Source organism: Bombyx mori, chromosome 2 (assembly GCF_030269925.1).
Source record: "Bombyx mori chromosome 2, ASM3026992v2".
Lineage (NCBI taxonomy): Eukaryota > Metazoa > Arthropoda > Insecta > Lepidoptera > Bombycidae > Bombyx > Bombyx mori.
The window spans coordinates 976,041-998,148 of record NC_085108.1 but is presented as its reverse complement, the minus strand read 5'-3'; the positions used below and the strand labels follow the sequence as shown (position 1 = coordinate 998,148).

The 22,108-nt window shown below is 37.9% G+C and overlaps 2 protein-coding genes across 11 annotated transcripts in view; one reads left to right on the top strand and one right to left on the bottom strand.

The window, feature by feature from the left end:
* The window catches only part of LOC101745746 (paired amphipathic helix protein Sin3a), a 46,119-nt gene extending 40,644 nt beyond the window's left edge, over positions 1-5,475 (bottom strand). For 8 of the 9 annotated variants that reach the window (XM_038016994.2, XM_038016997.2, XM_062672308.1 and 5 more), the window contains exon 1: positions 5,303-5,475. The gene's annotated coding sequence lies outside the window, so the exon portion shown is untranslated. Of the gene's footprint in view, positions 1-4,029; positions 4,216-5,302 lie in introns of those variants that run through there. The other variant, XM_062672294.1, reaches the window with a different exon arrangement.
* A 788-nt stretch (positions 5,476-6,263) lies between these two features.
* On the top strand, positions 6,264-21,638 carry LOC101740183 (protein seele). 2 transcript variants are annotated; one of them, XR_009975001.1, is made up of 8 exons: positions 6,264-6,466; positions 6,557-6,624; positions 10,822-10,921; positions 12,606-12,760; positions 14,797-14,889; positions 16,613-16,708; positions 17,677-18,233; positions 18,289-21,638. XR_009975001.1 is itself a non-coding variant. In XM_004924938.5 (7 exons), exons 1-7 carry the CDS (start codon positions 6,379-6,381, stop codon positions 17,803-17,805), a joined length of 729 nt encoding a protein of 242 aa, XP_004924995.1. In that variant the 5' UTR covers positions 6,267-6,378; the 3' UTR covers positions 17,806-21,638. The 2 variants fall into 2 exon arrangements, 1 of the variants encoding a protein (XP_004924995.1); XM_004924938.5 differs by having other exon boundaries at positions 6,267-6,466; positions 17,677-21,638.
* Positions 21,639-22,108: the final 470 nt, after the last annotated feature.

The window sequence follows — 22,108 nt, the reverse complement described above, 5'->3', positions numbered from 1 at the left end:
TGAAATAAGAATATGTTGTAATTATTGTGAGAAAGAACTTATATCGTAAGGTACGTTGTTGATGTCTAAGGGCTCCGGTAACCACTTAACACCAGGTTGGCTGTGAGCTCGTCCACCCATCTAAGCAATAAAAAAAAATTGTGGCAGTATCTTACAAGTGACATCTACAATTAACCAGTTTCTCGACGGATCTTCTCAGTGTGGATCGCGATTCCGATGCGGTGATAGTAGATTCAGTGAAGCAGTGCTCAGAATAAGCAATTTCCTCAGATTGAGTCCATGACCTCACCACGCATAGTTGTAATAGCTCCTTAGGAAAGGACCCTAGGCTAAGAAAAAAAATCTCAAGGAAAGATCGCTGAGTAGAACCTATCAGAGCGAAGGAATTTTTATTGCTTAGATGGGTGGACGAGCTCACAGCCCACCTGGTGTTAAGTGGTTACTGGAGTCCATAGACATCTACAACGTAAATGCGCCATCCACCTTGAGATATAATTTCTAAGGTCTCAGTATAGTTACAACGGCTGCCCCACCCTTCAAACCGAAACGCATTACTGCTTCACGGCAGAAATAGGCAGGGTGGTGGTACCTATCCGTGCGGACTCACAAGAGGTCCTACCACCAGTAAATAGGTTAATTGAATAGTATGTAATTGAACTGCATACGAGGTACGCAGATGTCAGAGTCGCAATTTCTCAGCCAAAGCTGACATCATCCATCGTCATTCACGTCATAACAATGAGTGATAAAGAGTATTAAACTCATCGAAACGTGAAATGCGTAACAGAAAAACAAATCTATTCCTGCTGTATAAATAAATAAATAAAAACAACATGCTGTGAAGTCGAAATGTCACACGGACATTTTCTTCGTTATCTTTATTTAAAAACTAGCAGCACCGTCCGTTTCGCTGGCCATTTAAAATTAACTTTATTATTTCTCATCCCCACAACTGATGTAGGGAGTCCACCACTCATAAATATTAGCCTATCCATGAAGTACATGTATTTTCTACATGGATACCAAGTTTCAAGTCAATCGGATGCATGGTTCATTATTTATAACGGATTATCGGTAAAAACCACTTTAGCGCACATTTATATACTAGTATAGATTTATATATTAGTATAGCACATTTATATATTAGTATAGATATATATAAATCGGTGTATATTCCTCATAGATTCCGTAACGGCTGATGAAATTTTCAGATCGATCTAGGCCAGTTGTGGGCGACCTTGTCAACTATAAGAGACAAATATAGATAATGCACAATTGAACATTTATTCAAAGCCTTATTTTTAACTTACGCTTTTATAGCCTTGTGTTTGAAAAATGTGTACCGGTCTCTTACGAGGAAAGATAATAAGTAATATTTCGTGTTTGAAATATCGCGGAAAAGCCGCAGGTTGCCGACCACTGGTCTAGCGGAAGTTCCTCTGAAGTTTGGCTTGTTTGATTCAGTCTGAACATAGGTCGACCAGCACAGCGGACCAGATCGGTGCATTTAAGTAAGGTAGAAATGAGGCCGTCAGCGCAAAAGTGACCTAAGCTTATCATAGTTAGTATGGAGGCAATTAGGTTTGAATTTTCATGAATTTAAATTTGAGTAAGCAAGAAAACAATCCGCGCAAAAATAATGTTTACAAAGCTATCTGTTATCTATGGACGAAACTATGGATAGGCCGGTCTTGCATAAAAATTTATTATATTTTAAATAAACTCCAATATACGTCATATATGCTTGAATGTAAAAAAAATGTGGGTTAGGCCACTTTTGCGCTGATGACCTCAAATATCAAAATACATACGTGAATTGAGTGGTAACGCAACCGGGCCTGTTTCATCAGCCCGCTTGAAGGATATCTCCCTATTTGTGCATTAATTGTCGAAAAAAACCAGTGCTATGTTATAAAGAACAATTGTGGAGAAAACATCGAAGAAAAGGGTCATATTAAATAACAATTTCGCAATACTTCAAGCTTGTAACGAGACTAAAAACACAACAATCTTTTTACACCTAAAACTGATGAAAACAAAAATTATGTTTGGAAATAAGGAAGTTATTAACGTGATTTCATGCAAGACCGCGCGAACTATTTTTTTTAATATGGCAACGACGCATTTACATTTCGCTGCACAAACCAGTACATAGTAGGTACACGATCTGTTGTTATTTCCCCGGTTATGCTGGCATAAGCCCCTATGTTACCAGAGTAGGTAGGACAAAAAAAAACCTATTTGAATTGTATCTCCAATGCTCTTTCCATATTATGTCCCACACTAAACCTTTTGGTTATTACGAAGATGAGATCAGCCAACCACCTAATTCTTAGTGAATCTTGACTAGATATTTGTATTTTTTTATTGTTTTTTGTGACAGACTTTTTTTTCCTACCTAAGCTGATAGCTTTGAGAGGCTATTTCAGCGTAACCTTAACTAGTAGGTGAGCTCGCGGGGCTCAAACCTGACGACGTTGCTAACACGAACCCTAGCAAGAGCCGTCCTTCGCAGAATCTACCACCGGATCGGAAACGCGACCCACTGAAAAAAAACCGGCGAGAAACTCAGTAGGCTGTGTCTAAGGGTTAATTTACTCGACGAGCCCTTCGTTGCAAGCGCTGGGTTCAACGAGAACGGTGACCGGTGCTTGAGGTACCTAAAAGCACCGTTAGTGGATTGGGAGGATCCGAAATTGACGTGTTTGGGGTGACGTCGACTGCTTTTCATTCTTTCCGCAGGATCGGGAATGTAGTTACCGGCGGCCACAATAAGAGGGTTCTCGTGTCGTGCCTCTTTATCGAAGTGGTGACAGACTTCTAAGTACATCGTAATAACGAATGTCGATTCAAAAAATCGAATATAGTCTCTTTAACGATTTACTGGTAGCCACTGTGTAGTCTGTTTTTCGATTGAAATCCATAACTATGTAGTTTAATTTAAGCGGTGCGTAAGCAAATGTTTGTTATGAAGTTTTTTTATTTTTATTTAACTGCCTAAACTTAACTTTAAAGGCAAAGGTATTGGGTGAACAGCCTAAGATAATAACTATCACAGGGATTTAATTTATTTCATTTGATAAACCTAAACCAGTAACGTTAAAAGATTTCCTTAATTTTTAAGGTTCATCCTTAAGTTTTTATTCCGAAACACATTTGTAAATTAAGTGATTACAATTAAGAAACTAATTTATTGAAGAAGCATATTATATTGTTCAGGTTATGGTCAAAATTAAGAATGTTAAGAGTCTCTCAGTTAAGAACAAAAGCAGTCCATCACAAACTAATAAATAGTGAATCATCTTAGTTTGTATACTCATACTCTACTTAGTACTTATACTCTTGCTCTACTTACTCACTTATACTCACTAGTATTTGACCTTTTAACGTGTTTATTATACGTAGGACGATGTTTTACTGATATTAAATAAATTATTCTTAACGTCAAGAATACATACTTATTCGTTTATTATCACGCATTCAAGTTATCCATTGTTGTAAACATTGGAAATACGAAAACTGTTAGCCTTGGAACTTCTTATCGAATCAACATGCCTACTAACAATCACCGCGAGGGCGCGCGCGAAATGCGACGTTGCCAACTTTAATCTACTACGCCTTAAATACGGACACGTATGCCGCCATTTTGTTTTATATTTAAACCTGTGTAATCCAAATTTAAAAGATTATAAGAAACACTATAAAGTTCTCAATTTGCTACTTTCAAACCTTCCTTTCCAATACGAGCACATGGTCCAATATAAATTATTCTGGGATTACGTAATCAACATCATGCCTCATCATGGTGCAATTCGTTTCGTTGTGATGACACATTTTTTGCTTGTCTAGGCATTTATAACCGTAATATAATAAAATATTTAGGAACTTCTTTAAGGCTTGCGCTGTGTATGTATTATCAATATACTGCATGATTGTAGTACAGTCGCTCTGCCCATACGAATCATATGGGTAGTCATACCTAGATACATGAAGCGATGAGTGTCGGCGCAATATGTTTGTAATACGTACTGTGAGCTGGGTGACAGCCCGGGCTGGGTGTGGGGTGCACACCCTGAGGATCCAGGGTAGCATTTATGCCGTCCTGCGACCACACACACCACATTTTTAACGCAAATATCACAGTATTGATCACGCACAGACGCCATTTTGAACCGACACTGAGCTCGGTCGCAGAGGCGACGTTGCCACGTCGCACGCTCCAAGCCGCGCTTCTATTTCAGGCCCTCCCTCCCCTCCCCCACCCCGCAGCGCCGTGACGCTCGAGCTCCAAGCAAGGCTCCACAAAACACTATCTATCTTATAATGTTATCATCATACAGTCCCGCGTATTTTTCTTATTTGAAAACATAATGTAGATCATGTGGTTTTCTGTATATGGAGAGGGAAGGGTGGTGACTGCAATGCATGTAACGTAACAATTCATGAAACGATAAGATATTAGGTATAGTGTTGAAAAGCTGATTTAATGTAGAATTTATACATAAATTGTAAAATGTCGAGCGAACGGCCGGCTTTCACCGAGGCGCGGCCGCGCACGACCGTACCGACATGTGCCATTGGCCACCGCAGAGATCGATAGACAAACAGCGACGAGGACGCCGACCTGCGCTCGACTTTCATGTTACGTGCCAACGGGATAAAGACGAGAATTCCGTAGCTATCTGTATAAACAAACTACACCACGAACACACTGACGTCCTCCACGTAGATACGCACAAACACAGGCGCTGTAAGAACGACGACGCGAGCGAATGGCCCAACCTAATAATGTATATCAATATCATCAATGTATTATGGCGCTTTTCTAGAGTCGAAATTCCTTTACGTTCGCGCATCGAGCGCTCCCTACCGAAGGACAAAGGAGGATTTCACACGGAAAACAAAGGGAAATGCCGGTTACATGATAATAACAAGAACATCTAGATATTTATTTCTGTTATAGTTAGCGCGCTTGATGTTGCCAGGTCGTCTGAAACTGGCCAGCGCGCCATTTACCATTATGAAATTGAGATTTTCTAACTGCACATAACACGTTCAAGTGATAAGAAGAATTCTTTGCAACGTTACATAAATAGAAGTTACATTGGTCTAATTATGCGTGCGGCAAAAGGTTAACGTATGGTATCTGAACAGGTGTGGGCCAATGCGTATAACTAGTCTGCAAAGGGTGCTTTGTAGGTATATTTCTATAAAAGGTGAGATATAAAGCAAAACAAAATAGATAAATGGTATAGACAATTAGCTTTGAATGGCAGACGCAATCTGACAACCAGTCACTCACCTCTTTGGATGCTCGAATTTCTCGGTTTTCTACGAATAAATCACAGGAACGTCACTTCTCGACGTAATAGCAAACGTTTTTAAGGTATCTTTAAGATTTTAAAGAATTTCAAATGCATAGAATAATTTAACATTACGTTGAGCAAACGTCCTACGTCGACAGAGACCGAATGCGAACTGTTGGTTTTTGTTGGTTTGGGTTGGCGGCTGACGCCCGGGGCTAGGACAGAGGGCCGCGGGGAGGACGCAAAACCGGAGAACGGACGATCGAGAACTCAGAAACGTAAACGCGTTATTACTAATGAAAAAAAACGTACACAAAATCAACCAATTCTGTTGTACCATTTAAATTATGTCATTGTCTGAAGAGTTCTATTGTAGGTATATAAGTTTTTGAAAAAATCATTAGTGCAGGTTGTTGCACCCACGCGGACCTGTGCAAAGCGATAGTTTTGTAAATATACGTCTACAATAATATATATTGAGTACTTATATAAACACATATTGTGTATGAATGATATATTTTATGTAGTAGGTAATCGATAGGCAAATTTTTAATTGCCATTTTTTTAAGTATATTGCCGTAGAACGATTACATACCTATACTTTATACCTACTAATATCTACAAAATGTAATAAACTATGTATAGTCTTCAAAATATTGACGCAACGTTAAGCAGCTATTCTGTATGCTTTAATGTTAGGAAATTAATATTTTTACGAAAACTGTAGATTGACACCTTTATCACCAAATATATTGTCATCGTTGATTGTTTTCTTCAATCAATGTTGAAGACAAATTAAGTTCAATAAGGAAAAATTAGAAGATAATGCAGTAAAATATGATAGTCCTTTTCCATAGGCCAACAATACCGAAAATGTTTCATTTGTAATTGATTGCTTAATAGTTTCATCGACCAATACGGACGGTCTGATTTTTTTCTACTGGCCAATAATATTAAAGATCGTGTAATTGTCAAAAAAAAGATTAATTTTAACACACGTCTGTAATTTTCATCGCATTTATCGTTAATTCGTCGCAATTTAAAGAAGAATTCAAGAACTTTTAATACAAAAATGAGATTGAATAGTTTAATTTTTGCATTTGTGATTTTATTCAGTGTTGTTTCAGCAAGAATCGACCCTAAAAACTTAAAATGTTTGGGTGTGTACTACGTGTTTTCTGTTTTTTTTAATTATTTTGTTAATATGATAATTTAATATTTATTTGATATAAATTATATAATTTTTCTAGTTTGTCGGACGACGTTTGAGGAGCTTCACCAGGTGATAAAAAGCATAGATAAATGGAAAAGAGTCGATGTGAGTAATTTTAAACTTTAAAATAAAAATATAAAAAATCTGCATCTAAAACTTTTCTTTTACATTTTTCAAGATTGATTTAATTTGTTAAACATTTAAAAATTTTTGCTTGTATGTTTTCAAATAATCTTATACAAATTTAACATGAATCTTTCCTTTAGCATCTAAAATATGAGAAAAACTTAAGCACGACAGTTAAAATTATTACGAAAAAAATAATTTAATTATAACTTGTTTCTACTATATTTCACTATAACTATATTTCAAGTAAATGTTGACAGTCACACTAAAATAGTCATAACTTTCTCCAGTACAAAGTGTGGTTTCAAAATGAAGTATAATGAATAATTATGAGCTTTATTTTTCCAAATATTCACATTGTAATCCAGAAATAATAAACTACATAGCATTTTCCTTGGATAAAGAGTTACTTGTGTCACTCTCTGTTCCATAAACAACCAGTTGGCTTAAAACACGAACCACAAGAGAATATACTGTAATATTTATTTAGAAGATATATTGAGCCTTAACTGGATCATGTCATTTCCCACATTGTCCTACATATTAATGTAGGTAATGTTATCTATGTGTTCAATTTTACTCAAAACTTCAACCGTTTTTGATTCAAGACAAGCAAACATATTTAGAATATTGACTAACACATTCGTCAAGTACATAGCAGCTGACTATACCATACTTTTGCTACTGAGGTGATTTTAATTTTAATACTGATAAAAACATATATCCAACATGCCTGTGTGGGATATGCGGTAGTAACTTATGCTGTGCCTGTTGTGTTTCCTGTTTTCTTCTTTTTGCTCTTACCTGATTAAATAGTATTGTGGCAGCATATCCTCTTTTCCAATTCAGGCATATCGTACCTCATCTTTGTACTCATACCAACCCATACCAACTGAATACTGAATACCCACATATAGAGAAAGCCCAATACCCACCTATCCAATAGAGCACTGATGTGGAAAGTGTCTGGCAAAAGGAAGAGAGGCCGTCCCAGAAAAACTTGGGTGTCGCTTGGTGGAGCAGGAGCTAACCGTCTTGGGCATGACGTGGGAGGAGCTAGAACAGACTGCCCAAGACCGATGTAAAGGGAAGGATTTGATTAGAGTTCTACACCCCAGCAGTGTAATAGGAAAAAAAGAAGAAGTGTAACTCAAAATATCAATAAACACACATGTTAAATATCACACATGCTGATATCATCATTAGGATTTTCAAAAATATCGAAATGCTCTTCATCAACACATTTAGTTTGGGGTCGATGCCTTGCAACTACATCATCCTCTAAGAAGTTATCCTCTCCATCCATCCTCTAAGGAATGTTTTTACTGTAGATAGAGTATATTGTAAAACTGCAAGGACCGGTACCACCTTAACAGTGTGCCTTAATAGAGTAAAGCATTGCTATTCAAAAAATGGCATGGGAGCCCACCTGCGGCACTAAATCACGCCTTGCACGTAAGGCACGCCTTGAGCCACCTCATCCAGCTCCTAGCTTTTTGTTCATTGCTGTGTGAAGTGTGCTAACAGATTTCTTTAACCTTATTTGTCAAAATTGTATTTAGGCCACCGTCAAGCCTTTTTGCCTTCCCAACTGGGGATTCCTTCTCACCCTGCATCTTGTAAATCAGTTAATGAGCCCTTTATCCTGAGCTTTTAGGACTGTTGATTTAATTTTTGTATATTTTAGAGAATGTCTCTCAGTTCAGTGTGTCTATTGGTAAAGGCCTCCTATAGCATCTTCCATTGTTGTCGTATCTTTAGCAACCCTCCTCCAGTTAGGAGCGACGATAAATTTTGTATGACTAAAACCACTAACAGCCGGATAGTATTGGACGAAATGACAAGGTTTTTTGTTCATGCAATTCATAAGGGTACTAAAAGAAAAATTGTAATCGCCACATGTGTATCGCAAGGTTACGTTAATGCTACCATAAAATCGGTGATAACATAACGTTACGTGTGCCTTCGTCGCAGATAAGTGAACCTATATCTTGAGATAAACCAAATGTTACTTAATAACTTAAATATGATTTTGTTGTGAACATGGTAGTTTCAAATATCGTCTTTTGTCTTGCATTGTGGAAAGTACCAGATCCCTGCGTTTGGGTGCTCTGCAGTGGCTATCAATAGTGAATGGAGCCCACTGGCACTGTTAATGTTGATGTATGTTTCGTGACACCATGGTAAAGATGTGGATTTTTTCGTCTATCTAATCGTTGGGACCCTGTAGACTCTTAAGCCCATTGCAACTATGGACGGACCGGTTGAGCCCACGGTCTCAATCTGAGAGAATTGCTAACACTGGCCCTAGCAAGAGCAGTGCTTCGCTGAATCTACCACCGGATCGGAATCGCGACCCATTGAGAAGATCCGACCAGAGTGGGCTGCGTCTATGGGTTAGTTCGCATGTCGATCTCTTCGCCGTGAGTTTGACTAAGGAAGATATGGATATGCAGGCATCCTTTTTCTAGGAATAGTATAGCACGACTTGTTATTAGACAATTCATGTTGCAATGCCTATGCAAATGCCGGTTTGTGGCATTTCTCTGGCAAAACGTTGTCGTGTGTTACATTCTGACAGGTGAATTAGCCACTATCGGTATTGACATGTCCAGGACAATTCAAATCAGCAGCAAAAGACAGGAATGGGCAGTGACGCTCAGCCTTTAGCAGCTTCCAGGTGTCTTTTGATGGAACTGTTGCTTATGTAGATAAATTAATTTAATTGACGCGTTTTTGTAACACATCAGATTGCGATTCGTTTGGTATTGTAAGTGTTACTATGGTAACAGGATGTTTGTACGTTCTTCGTGTCTGCATAGTTATTTTTAGCTTTTAAACCTCTGCACATCGATTACTGAAATTGGATTTTCTTTGTGTATTCAATGTTTTCTTGAATATGGAAGCGAAGCCCACTGAATTTCTCGCCGCGAAGTTGGTATAGCCTCTTAGGCTCAATGATTAGGTAGGGTTAAAAAAGCCGCTAGTAACTACTTTCTTACTGGTGGTAGGACCTCTTGTGAGTCGCCAAGGGTAGGTACCACCACCTTGCCTATTTTTGCCGTGAAGCAGTAATGCGTTTCGGTTTGAAGGGTGGGGCAGCCGTTGTAACTATACTTGAGACCTTAGAACTTATATCGCAAGGTGGGTGGTGCATTTACGTTGTAGATCTCTATGGGCTCCAGTAACCACTTAACACCAGGTGGGCTGTGAGCTCGTCCACACATCTAAGCAATAAAAAAAAACCCTGCCTATTTCTGTCGTGAAGCCGTAATGCGTTTCGGTTTGAAGGGCGGGGCAGCTGTTGTAACTATACCGAGACCTTAGAACTTATATCTCAAGGTGGGTGGTGCATTTACGTTATAGATGTCTATGGGCTCCGGTAACCACTTAGCACCAGGTGGGCTGTGAGGTCGTCCACCCATATATGCAATAAATAAATAAATAAATAAATATCATTAGACAAACGTTTACAAGATTGCGGTACATACAGCATTTCTTAGGAACGGTTTTTTCTCTCTCTTTCTCCTCAAGGACAGTTTATTTTCTCTCTGTACATTATGATAGATAGATATATACATAGTTTTATTTTTCCAAATGGAAAGGCGAAGGTATCACACCATACAGCCTAATCTTATATATATATTTTTTTGGAAATGTGACATTAAGAAATGAAATGAAGCTGAATGGCATGGCATGAAATGAAATGAAGCTGAATGGCATAGCATGAAATGAAATGAATTAAAATGAGATGAGGGGATATTTTTATGAAAAATTACAATATGTAAAGAAATGAAATGAATATGATTGTTTTGAGACATGAATCAGCTGGGATGAAATGAAATGAAATGAAATGAGATGATATGGGATGAAATATAATCTCAGTAAAATGGTGGTCGTTTACTGAGATTATTTCAGTGGACTTTTTGGAGGATCCTGAGCGGTTACGTCCAACGGCTTTGTTTCATTTTCCCACATTTGTGCACTTTCGCAGATATTAAACAGTTAATAAACCATCGTTATTATACATTTAAACCTGAAGAAACACTAGACAAAATAAGACAAATCGTTTAACTTCACACCTCGCGTTCCCGCCAAAAAGTCCCTCTGTACATTAACGCCAGTGATGTTGCCAATAGAATCTAATACGAAATTTATAATTTTTTTTATTTTTAGGTTGGCAACTTCAGAATGGACAAAGATGGCAACACAATGCAGCAGAAAGTGCCCGCTCATCGGTCTGCGGTCTACATTTCTGAACTTATTGATGAGATCTGTATGTTTGCGCTTTTTTTTTTTTTTACTTAAGTTAATCTATATCTATACTAATATATAAATCTACAGTGGTTTTTACGGATGTTCCGTTATGACTACTGAACCGTGCATCCGATTGACTTGAAACTTGGTATCCATGTAGAAAATACATGTACTTAATGGATAGGCTAATATTAAATTTAGATGAGTGTTGGACTCCCTACACCAGTTGCGGGGGCCTTAATGGTGAGAATCTTTGGGGGGGTGAGAAATAATAATGTTTATTTTAAATGCCCAGCAAAGCGTTCGGGTACGGCTAGTATTTATATATATATATATATATATCCTTTGCGTGCCTCTGAAATCGTCAATAATGTAATGGCTAAATATTTTATTTATATCATTTTCCATCGCGCGCGTCTCCGAATGTCAAATAAACCGCAAATGTCATCATGAATTTACTTTGAAACACAAAATTGCAACTTATGGATGTCTGATGCATTGTTTATTTATCAAAATTTGAGTAGTACTAGTTCCATTTTTAAAACTGGAAAGGCGAAGGTATACACACAATACGACCTAATCTTTTGTATATTCTGTTTCATGAAAAATAAAATGGAGGGAAATGAATTGAAGTTGATTAATTTGAGACTTTAATCAATTATTATTGGAAGGGGAATTAAATGAAACGATATAATATTGGATGAAACGAAGTCTCTGTAAAATAGTATTATATTTATTTACTCAAACTCTTTCAGTTGACTTTTTGAAAAACCCTACGTACTTAAGCTAATTCCAGAGGCTTTGTATAATTTCCGAACATTTGTGCACTTTGACAGATGCTAAACGGTTAATAAACCACTATTATTACTTATTACCTTACCTTATTACCATTTAAACCTGAAGAAATACTAAATTAACAAAACAACTACTATTACCATCACCCTGCCTATATCTGCCGTGAAGCAGTAACGCGTTTCGGTTTGAAGGGCGGGGCAGCCGTTGTAACTATACTTGAGACCTTCGAACTTATATCTCAAGGTGGGTGGCGCATTTACGTTGTAGATGTCTATGAGTTCCGGTAACCACTTGACACCAGATGGGCTGTGAGCTCGTCCACCCATTTAGGCAATAAAAAAAAAAGAAACCGTTCATCCAATTTCGCTCCTCACGTTTTCACTAAAAAGTATCAAAATTTGAATTCCACTCGAACTCTTGATGCTTACGTTCCTTTGGAGACTTTTTGGCGGGAACGCGAGTAGTGAAGCTGTGCGATTTGTTTTATTTTGTCTATTTAGTGTTTCTTCAGGTTTAAATGTGTAATAATGGTGGTTTAGTATCTGTGAAAGTGCACAAATGTGAGAAAATTAAACAAAGCCGCTGGACGTAATTTATCGGGATCCTCCAAAAAGTCCACTTAAAAAAATCTTAGTAAATGACCACCATTTTACTGAGATTATATTTCATCCCATATCATCTCATTTCATTTAATTTTAGCCCAGTGGATTAATGTCTCAAATTAATCATTTTCATTTCATTTCACTTTATATTATTTTTCGTAAAAGTAAGAATATAAATTAAAATAAGACATGACCTTAAAGGTCTTAGTTACCAGGTCATAAAATCCCATTTAAAAAAAAGTACGTTCCTTTCCGCGCAGAAGATTTTACTCGTCGACAATTGAACACGTCATCGATGCGTTACAGGCAAAAAGATGGATGACTACGTCCGCGTTTACTACAAGTCGACCGGTAAACTGACGATAATGCAGCTGATGACCAAGGAGGGCGGCATGAACCCTGAATTCTCGAAGACCAAATTCGTCACCGACGACGACCTGAACAAAAGCTTGGAGTATTACGTGAGTTATATAAAAAAGCTCTATATAAACAGCCGACGTCATTACTGATCCTCCCGATCCGTTAACGGTGCTTTTTGTTTTATTTTAACAGTCGCCATGAGGGTAGGTGTAGGTTCACTTATTAAACTACACAACGCTAAACTATAGAACAGCTGTGTATTCACGTGTACAATGCAATCTATCTATATATATAAAAATGAATCGCTGTTCGTTAGTCTCGCTAAAACTCGAGAACGGCTGGACCGATTTGGCTAATTTTGGTCTTGAATTATTTGTGGAAGTCCAAAGAAGGTTTAAAAGGTAGATAAATATGAAAATGCTCGGAATTAAATAAAAAGAACAATTTTGTTTTTCCTTTGATGTGTCTCCCGTCGGATGGATTCCTATTGTATGTTTATTTTATACCAAAGTTTAGATTTTTTATTTATTGATTGAGGCACTACGAAGTCTGCTGGATCAGCTAGTTTTAAATAAATATATTATACTAACAAACATCTCGCGAGCCGGTTGAGAGCATACACGATACTGTGGACCGAATGGTAAACAGTCGACGTCGCCCTAAACACGTCATTTCGGATCCTCCCGAACCATTAACGGTGCTTTTAGGTACCACAAGCACCGGTCACAGTCTTCGGCGAACCTGTCGCTTACGACGAAGGACTCTACGAGTAAATTAACCCATAACACAGCCCACTGAGTTTCTCGCCGGATCTTCTCAGTGGGTCGCGTTTCCGATCCGGTGGTAGATACAGCGAAGCACTGCTCTTGCTAGGGCTTGTTAGGCAAACTCTCTCAGGTTGAGCCCGTGAGCTCACCTACCCATTAGGGCGTAGCTGGAATAGGCTAACAAAAATAAATGGAAGCATAACTCGACCCAATGTTTCAGTTTGATTTAATCTAGACTTAAAGACTTCATCATAGTCTACCAGTCTACTAAGTCTGCCAGAGATTAGGTAGGGAAAAAAAATTGCATATAGATGTAGAATTTGGGATCGCAGTGCATAAAATAAAATTTTCACTGTTCCAAAATCTTGTTATAATAATTTAGAAATTAATGTACCTTATCTACCTCTTACCTTACTTACCTCTACCCTCCATAGCTTTCTCTCACTCACATCTTAACGCTCCGTTCCACACTCTTTTCATACGTTCCGTTCTTACCAATCCTACATTGATATGGATTATCTGTTTGATTTTGACACTGATGTGGAGGGTAGAGGTAAGGAGAACCGTCTCATATGGGAGAAGCTTGAAAGAGTGTCCCACTTTAAGCACTAAATAACAGTTCAAAAATCCTCCAGAATGGCGCTAGCATAAGCACAGTGTATGATATGAATTGAGCAGTTGTTAACTGATTGAAGTATGCTGAGTTAGGAAATTTAATATATTTAATGACTAGAGTAGTTAGTGACAGTGTAATATACAAGACCTCACATGTTTACGTAGTCCAAACTAATTTCGTCAATATAACCTAAAACTATTGCTGTGGTAAAACGTGGAGACATCGATTGCATTTTCTTATCAGCTATAAATAAGATACTTTTTGTGATTTTATAGTGCTAGCAGTTCTTTCGTCCATTTTTATTTTTCTATCTTATTCTAATAACTTTTAGCGCCTTTTTTTTTAATTTACTGTAGCGCCACCCTTATTTAGAAGATTTTAATGGACGCTTTTTACACACAGACCCCTACCCTCTATGATTCGTCTAAAGAAATCCACAGAGTACTTCGAATAACAGAGTAGCTTCCGCGACTCGACAGTAAGAGAAGTGTCTTATTGTTAAGAGATAAAACCGAAAACCTGTGCCTAAACTGAGTAAAAATGTTCGAATATAAAGAAACTTTTCTAATAAAGTTATAGAAAAAGTTATTTTAAGTTATAGAAAAAGTTTTCAATTTACCCCGTTGCTACGGTAGCGCCACCCTTATTTAGCAGATTTTAACGGACACTTTTTCACGCACAGAGACGGTTCTCCTTACCTCCACCCTCCATAGACACTGATGCTCTTTAAATAGGTTTATCATTCACGTTCCAGTGCGAACGTATGTTTGAAGACAACGAGGACGAGATCACGTCTTTGTACGTGAAGCGACCCGACGATGACGTCATGCCGGACGCGGAACGCGAGGTGAGTCGCTACTAGTGATGACGTCACCGCTGTAAGGGGTGACGTTTTCGATACTGGGAGCTCGTGTTTTAAGACGCGGGTAGCCCTAATGGTTTTGCTTGGCAATGAATTTTGGTTTTTTTTAACACCCTGTATATATCTGTCTATACAGCCGAGTCTTTTTTTTTATTGCTTAGATGTGTGGACGAGCTCACGGCCCACCTGTTGTTAAGTGGTTACCGGAGCCCATAGACATCTACAACATAAATGCCGCAACCCACCTGGAGACGTGAGTTGTAAGGGTCTCACTTTTAACAGTACAACGGCTGCCCCGCTTTTCAAACCGAAACACGTTACTGCTTCACGGCAGAAATAGGCAGAGCGATGGTACTTACCCGCGCGGACTCACAAGAGGTCCCACCACCAGTAATTACATTGAATTTCTTACATTTTACATTTTGATACATAAATATATAGATAAAGGATGAGCTCATAGAAGCGGATTAGTAAGATACATCCGGTGATACCTATATGGTAATTGTTTTCACTGTTTGTCAATAGATGGCAGCAGCAGTAAGCGCTAGTCGACCTCAAACGTGACCTCTAGCATTGAGGTGTCTGTACTCCACTAGAAGCACGCGGATAAAGTTGACGCTAGTACTTGGCAGTGCTCTAAATAATTCACTTACAAGCTTTTTTTCACAATAAAGATGCATTTTCATATTAAAGAAATACACCGAGCACTTAGATCATCACCAACACACCACACTGTGGAGAGGTTATTCTTATATATTTAAACAAGCAATTCTTGTACATAAATATATATGTATATAATCTGAATCTCGGAAACGGCTCCAACGATTTTCATAAAATTTAGTATACAGGGGATTTTGGGAACGATAAATCGATCTAGCTACGATTTATTTTCAGAAAATGTTGTTTTATTCGTGTTTTCAATAATCAACTTTATCGATAATTTTGATTTTTTCTTTAACTAACCAGTTCATATTTTTTTTATTATTCTGTCGGTAAGATCGAAAAGTATTATTTCATATTTCATCATTTTACCAATATGTAATTCGTATTTAAACATAATTACTAAACAAAAAACTTTAAAAAATACCAGTTTATAGTCAAAAGCAGTACAGCGCCTTACGCGTCCAATACAACAATGCGTTCAGGGTGTTGTTGGGGCTGCTTCGGTTCTGTAGCGCGTCGGGAATGTTCGCCGAGGCACGAGTCGACTGTTTCTTTACGACCATGCGGAAAAGGTGCACATCCCTGATTGGCCGGGTCTGGGTCAGCCCTAACAGCATCCTGAAGGCATTAACAGACCGTTATGACTGTCGGTACTTGAACCGTTGTACCATGGTTCACTTGCGGACTAAATAATAATAATAATAATAAACCGAAACGCATTACTGCTTCACGGCAGAAATAGGCAGGGCGGTGGTACTTACTCGCGCGAATTATTATTATTATTTATATTTTAAATAAATATAAATAATAATAATAATAGTTGGTTCGAAGCAAGTATCAGTTGAATGGAATATTTGAAATGTATTCAACTGAGAATTATTTTTAGTAAATGTAACTTTTTTATGTGATTGGTTTTGTTAATTTTAAGTTTCAATGATACTATGTACACATATGAACTTGTTGTTGCCTGAAAATAAATCATTCATTCATTAACTAGTGGATCTTAAATTAAGAAATCAGTTGTTAACGAGTGTTTATTTCACAGATATGCTTCAACCACGCCAAGTATTGCGAGGAGTGGATGTTACCCACTGAAGAGGACACGACTTGGACCAGAGAAATGGAGGAGGAGTATGTCAAGGTGAGTAGCATTTCCTCGCTACACGTGTCCCCGGACCACAGCCGGTGCGTCCGTGGGCACACGTGATCATCGACGACTTGAACTCATCATTATCCTGCCCTTTTCCCAGTCATCTAGGGTGGGTGCAACATGTTTTCTCCTTCCATACTCCTCACCATATACCATTCGCTCACTCCCCTCTTACACATATCGTTTTTCACGCAATCCATCTATTTCTTCTTAGGTCTACCTCTTCCTCTATACCCTTCCACATTCATAGTTAACACTCTCTTACCAACCTCATTGTCATTTCGTCACATCACATGTCCATACCATCCCAAACGCGCACTTCTCAACTTCTCTGTCGCAGGTGCCACTTTCAGTGTGCTTGGTGCGAGTTTTGTAACGTTCACGGTAACGTAGAAGTTAACTCATATTTGTATGGAATAGGATCGTTTGCGTACTTTTGCCGCTAGGGGCGCTGTTCCAACTGCATACAAAATTGAGTTAACTTTTACGCTATCCCCACTTCGATAAAGCGACACGACACGAGAACCCTCTCATTGTGGCCGCCGGTAACTACATTCCCGATCCTGCGGACCGTATAGTAAACAGTCGACGTCGCTCAAAACACGTCATTTCGGATCCTCCCGATCCACTAACGGTGCTTTTAGGTACCACAAGCACCGGTCACAGTCCTCGCCGAACCCGTTGCTTGCGACGAAGGGCTCGACGAGTAAATTAACCCATAGACACGACCCACTGAGTTTCTAGTCGGATCTTCTCAGTGGGTCGCGTTTCCGATCCGGAGGTAGATTCTATGCTAGGGCCAGTGTTAGCAACACTCCCGGTTTGAGCCCCATGAGCTCACCTACTAGCTCGGTCAATCTAGAATAAACCCTAAAAGTTACTAGAATAGGTATGTAAAAAAAAACAACGGTTTAGAACCGCTAGCCTGTTCCCATAGTGACACGTCGCCTGTGTCCCAGGTCCACGGGCCGGACCCGTACGGCTTTGGGGGCGTGCCGCCGCCCGCCCATCCCGACCTGTCCGAGGACTACGACGACACCGACCAACAGACCGACGACTTCGGCGACGACATCAGGGACGAGCTCTAGGCCCCACGGCGCCGGTACTACACTCATTTCAGTTAAAATATACTTTATAAACAATCTCAAAGGAGCATTGCATTAACAAAATAAAACTACCCGCGCGCCATCTAGCGTGAGTCTCTACAAGCTCTCTCCGTAGTGCCAACCACAGTCGCATAAATTTTCAATTTGATAAATAATTAAGAGCACATACTACGTACCGACATGCATAAAATTTAAACATTCATTGAAGTTGGAACTTACTCTGAACTGAAGCAGCTGATTTTATTTTAGTACAATAGTGATAATGGTTAATAGACAATACTATTTATCTGCAAATAAAGCGAAAACAATATGGTCTGTGGAAAAAAATTACTGTAGACAGTAGACTGTAGACAATGTATCATGTATAATGGACTATAACAGTTTATCATACACAATTGACTGTAGACAGTGTAGCATACACAATTGACTATAGACAGTATAGCATACACAAATGACTATAGACAGTGTAGCATACACAATTGACTATAGACAGTGTAGCATACACAATTGACTATAGACAATGTATCATACATAATTGACTGGACAGTACTAAATACAAAGGTTTACAATTCGATGATATTAAATATTAAGCAGACTTGTGTACGTCCGTTCACTGTTAGACTACAGGGAAGATGCCCACGGGCCGCAGTCACATCATATAGGCCATGTAATGTTAATTGCATGATTAATCCATAAAAATGTAATCATAATGAATTCAAATTACTATTAAATAATTGAATTTCTTTCAGTGATAATGAAGTTAAAAGTAATTGAATTCTGTAGCAAACTTAGTTATTATATTCGACAAAGCTTTTTTATTTGTTTTGATAGACTCAATAATCTTCTGTGCTTAATTAATCCGGAGCTAACCGAAATAATTGTTTCAATAAAAATATATTTTAACTGAAATATGTTTGAAGTTTATTATCATTATTATTGTAGTACTACTACTCTACACGTGTCTTCCGCAGTGCCTTGTATTAGTTTTGTGTTTTAGGTCTTTGAGGTATTCAGATAGTTTTCTTAGTGATTAATTAAATTATTTGTTAATTGACTTAAAACTGTCATCACATATCAATTATTATTACCATATTATCTGGAACCGCTGCGTTCATCGACAGTGCGTTTCCAAAGATCTTTTTTGCCACGTACCATCCGGCTATGGAATGAGCTCCCCTCCACGGTGTTTCCCAAGCGCTATGACATGTCCTTCTTCAAACGAGGCTTGCGGAGAGTATGGTAGGCAGCGGCTTGGCTCTGCCCGTGGCATTGCTGACGTCCATGAGCGACGGTGACCACTTACCATCAGGTGGGCCGTACGCTCGTATGCCTACAAAGGCAATAAAAAAAAATAAAATAAAAAAATTACACATATCAGTTCATCTATTAAAAGCGATCACTATATATAGAAGGGTGAAAGAGAATTTGGTCTAAGCGAAATTTTGCTTAATACGTGCCATTTATCTTTATAATTAGAGGTGCGTTTTGATTTGATACTAGCGGCCCGCTCCGGCTCCGCTCGGGTCTTTAACAAAAATTTTAACGATATTTGACATGGTTTTATTTTTTTTAAATAAAAGAACACTTATTGCGGCACAAACATAATAGTTAGACGTATGCTGTCGCGACACTTTTTGTAAATGATAATGTGTTCTACAAAGTCGTAGTACATTATTTTATTCTATCATCAATAATTTTCGCAGGGCACGGGATGTAAAGAATATTTAGGTAATTTTTTTACACGTTGGGTTACATTATTGGAGTTTTAGTAGGGATCCCTAATTTTTTTTTCAGAAAAGATTATAACCTATGTCACTCGGAAATAGTGTAGCTTCCAAACAGTGAAAGAATTTCTTAAATCGGTTCACTAGTTTCGGAGCCTATTCAATACAAACAAACAAACAAATCTTTCCTCTTTATATTAGTATAGATTAACATCAACAGTTCGATTTTTCTAATTGAACTTCAATTAAGTTTACTCCATTCAAATAAATAGCTGAAGAAGTTTTTTTGTTATGATTTTTTTTTCCAAATTTTAAACTTTAAATAGCTCTCCTGTAAAGTTGCAAAAATGTCGCTTAAACCAATTAGCTTTTCACCCGTCGATATGATTTCATGGTTAATGACTGCGTTTTTTAGAGTATAAGTACTCTATAGTTAGCTAGCCACTTTTGCCCTATGACGTCATCCGGAGTGAAGGTAGGTCGCGTTTGGGCGGGTGACGTCATTTCTAAATAAGAATTGTTCTCTGCCCCCTCCCATTGTCAGAGTTTGTTCCCAGTGTTACGAATTACGAAAGGAATTACTTTGGTTTTTACAATTGAAATTTTAATAGTGAATATTTCACTCTAAAATTGGTGTTACAGTTATTTTTTTTTTTGTATTAGATGAAATTCAATTTTATCTGATACAAAAAATTGAGTTTATTATTCGACTTACAAAAATGTAATTTATAATTTTTTTTGTTATGTGTATATTGAAAAAAAAATACAGGTGAATGTGTGTCACAAAAATTCATTCTTGTTTCATTTTGAGTATTAATATGTAATTAACAAAAATAAATGAGCATTCGCATTGTATTTACATGTTGTGAATGTGTAGTCGGAATCTGTGATTACTTGATTATGGTAAAGACAATTAATTATATCAGCAAACTTTGATAAAATTATCATCAGTGTGGTGAAGTTCATAGTCGATATTTGCATATCGCCCTCATTGGGTTAGTATTTAAATTTTTTTAGATGTTACTACAAACGCCATTACATTCCCAAATTGATTGTTTTGGGTAGATTATAGTTTTTTTTTAGCACTAGTAATGGTTTTGAACCATACAGCTTATGCGGTCACTGACAATAAGCGCGAGATGAAACTTTAAGAATAATTTGGACACAAAGTGGCATGTTCTCTGTTCTCTCAAACATTCAAATCAAAGTGGTTGTGATTAGTATACACATTATCTATTGGACTAAATCAGGACCATAAGGAAAATATATTTATGTATACATATTTATTCAGGCTACCGAGGGAGTCATTAGGCATTATACAGGGTAAGGACGCGTATCGTCTGATTGGTCGCATTGAACCTATAAAAAACTGGGCTTTGGCATTGTTTGTAATGTAAAAAAAAAAAGTTATTTTATCTGTGGAACGATTTTGCGTAACCAATATGGAGGGTAGATGTAAGGAGCACCATCTTGTATAAGGGCATGAAAAAGTGTCTGCCTGTATACAGCAAGCTATTTTTAGGAGATTCATCGAAATAGCGCTAGTGTAGGTATTGGAAATTATATGATTATAGCAGTTTTAGAGTGAAGTGTGGTAGTTTAAGCTGTTTTAAAATCCTCCCACTTGCTACAATGACGCCACCTTAATTGGCTTCCTTTGAGCGGACATCTTTTAAAACACTGGTACAACACAGCTGGTACTCCTTGCTTCTACTCTCCACAGTAGCCAATCCTTTTAAGAAGTACTATGTTGTCTGTGAAACATCAATTTTGAATACCGATTCGGTAACAGATATTACTCTCTGGTATTCTTGGCGGGTAGGTACTTAATGACGCGTGATCTGTAATACAATATAGGGCCGTGTTGTAATTCCCGCGTAAATGATGAGCGTCGAAATATTTGTAATTCAATTTGTTATGTAACGGCGAATGTCGATGACGTATCATTCAAACTAATTTTACGATTTGTAAAGCTATTTTATCGTAAAACATTGTTTTGATTGTTTGAGACTCGTGAAAGCAAATTACAAATGTATCTTTTAGATTTATGTTGTGTGATAAATTTGATAAAATATAAATAATTGGTTTTTATTTTGTTGTTTTATTTTATCTACCATTTGGAGTTGGCGCCATGAAAGGTGATTTATTGCATGCAGCAGAGATGCGAATGTTGCGATGGATGTGTGGAGTAACGAGAATGGATAGAATACGGAATGAATATGTTAGAGGAAGTCTGAAAGTGGCACCTGTGACAGAGAAGCTGAGAAGTGCGCGCTTGGGATGGTATGGACATGTGATGAGACGAAATGACAATGAGGATGATAAGAGAGTGTTAACTATGAATGTGGAAGGATATAGAGGAAGTAGACCTAAGAAGAAATGGGGGGATTGCGTGAAAGACGATATGTGCAAGAAGCGAGTGAGCGAAGAAATGGTATATGATAGAGGAGGATTAAGACATGATGTGCCGACCACAGGTGACTGGGAGAAGGGCAGGAGAATGATGATTGGAGTTGGCGCCAGAGGGGAAACCAGGATGAATGTTAAAAAGTCGTCACTCA

What these genes read in the sequence shown, in the direction of transcription:
- LOC101740183 (XM_004924938.5), top strand. Translation starts at nt 6,379, where the DNA reads ATGAGATTGAATAGTTTAATTTTTGCATTTGTGATTTTATTCAGTGTT. An exon ending in TGAACTTATTGATGAGATCT is followed by an intron (nt 10,922 to 12,605) that starts GTATGTTTGCGC and finishes GATGCGTTACAG; the next exon opens with GCAAAAAGATGGATGACTAC. An exon ending in ACAAAAGCTTGGAGTATTAC is followed by an intron (nt 12,761 to 14,796) that starts GTGAGTTATATA and finishes TTCACGTTCCAG; the next exon opens with TGCGAACGTATGTTTGAAGA.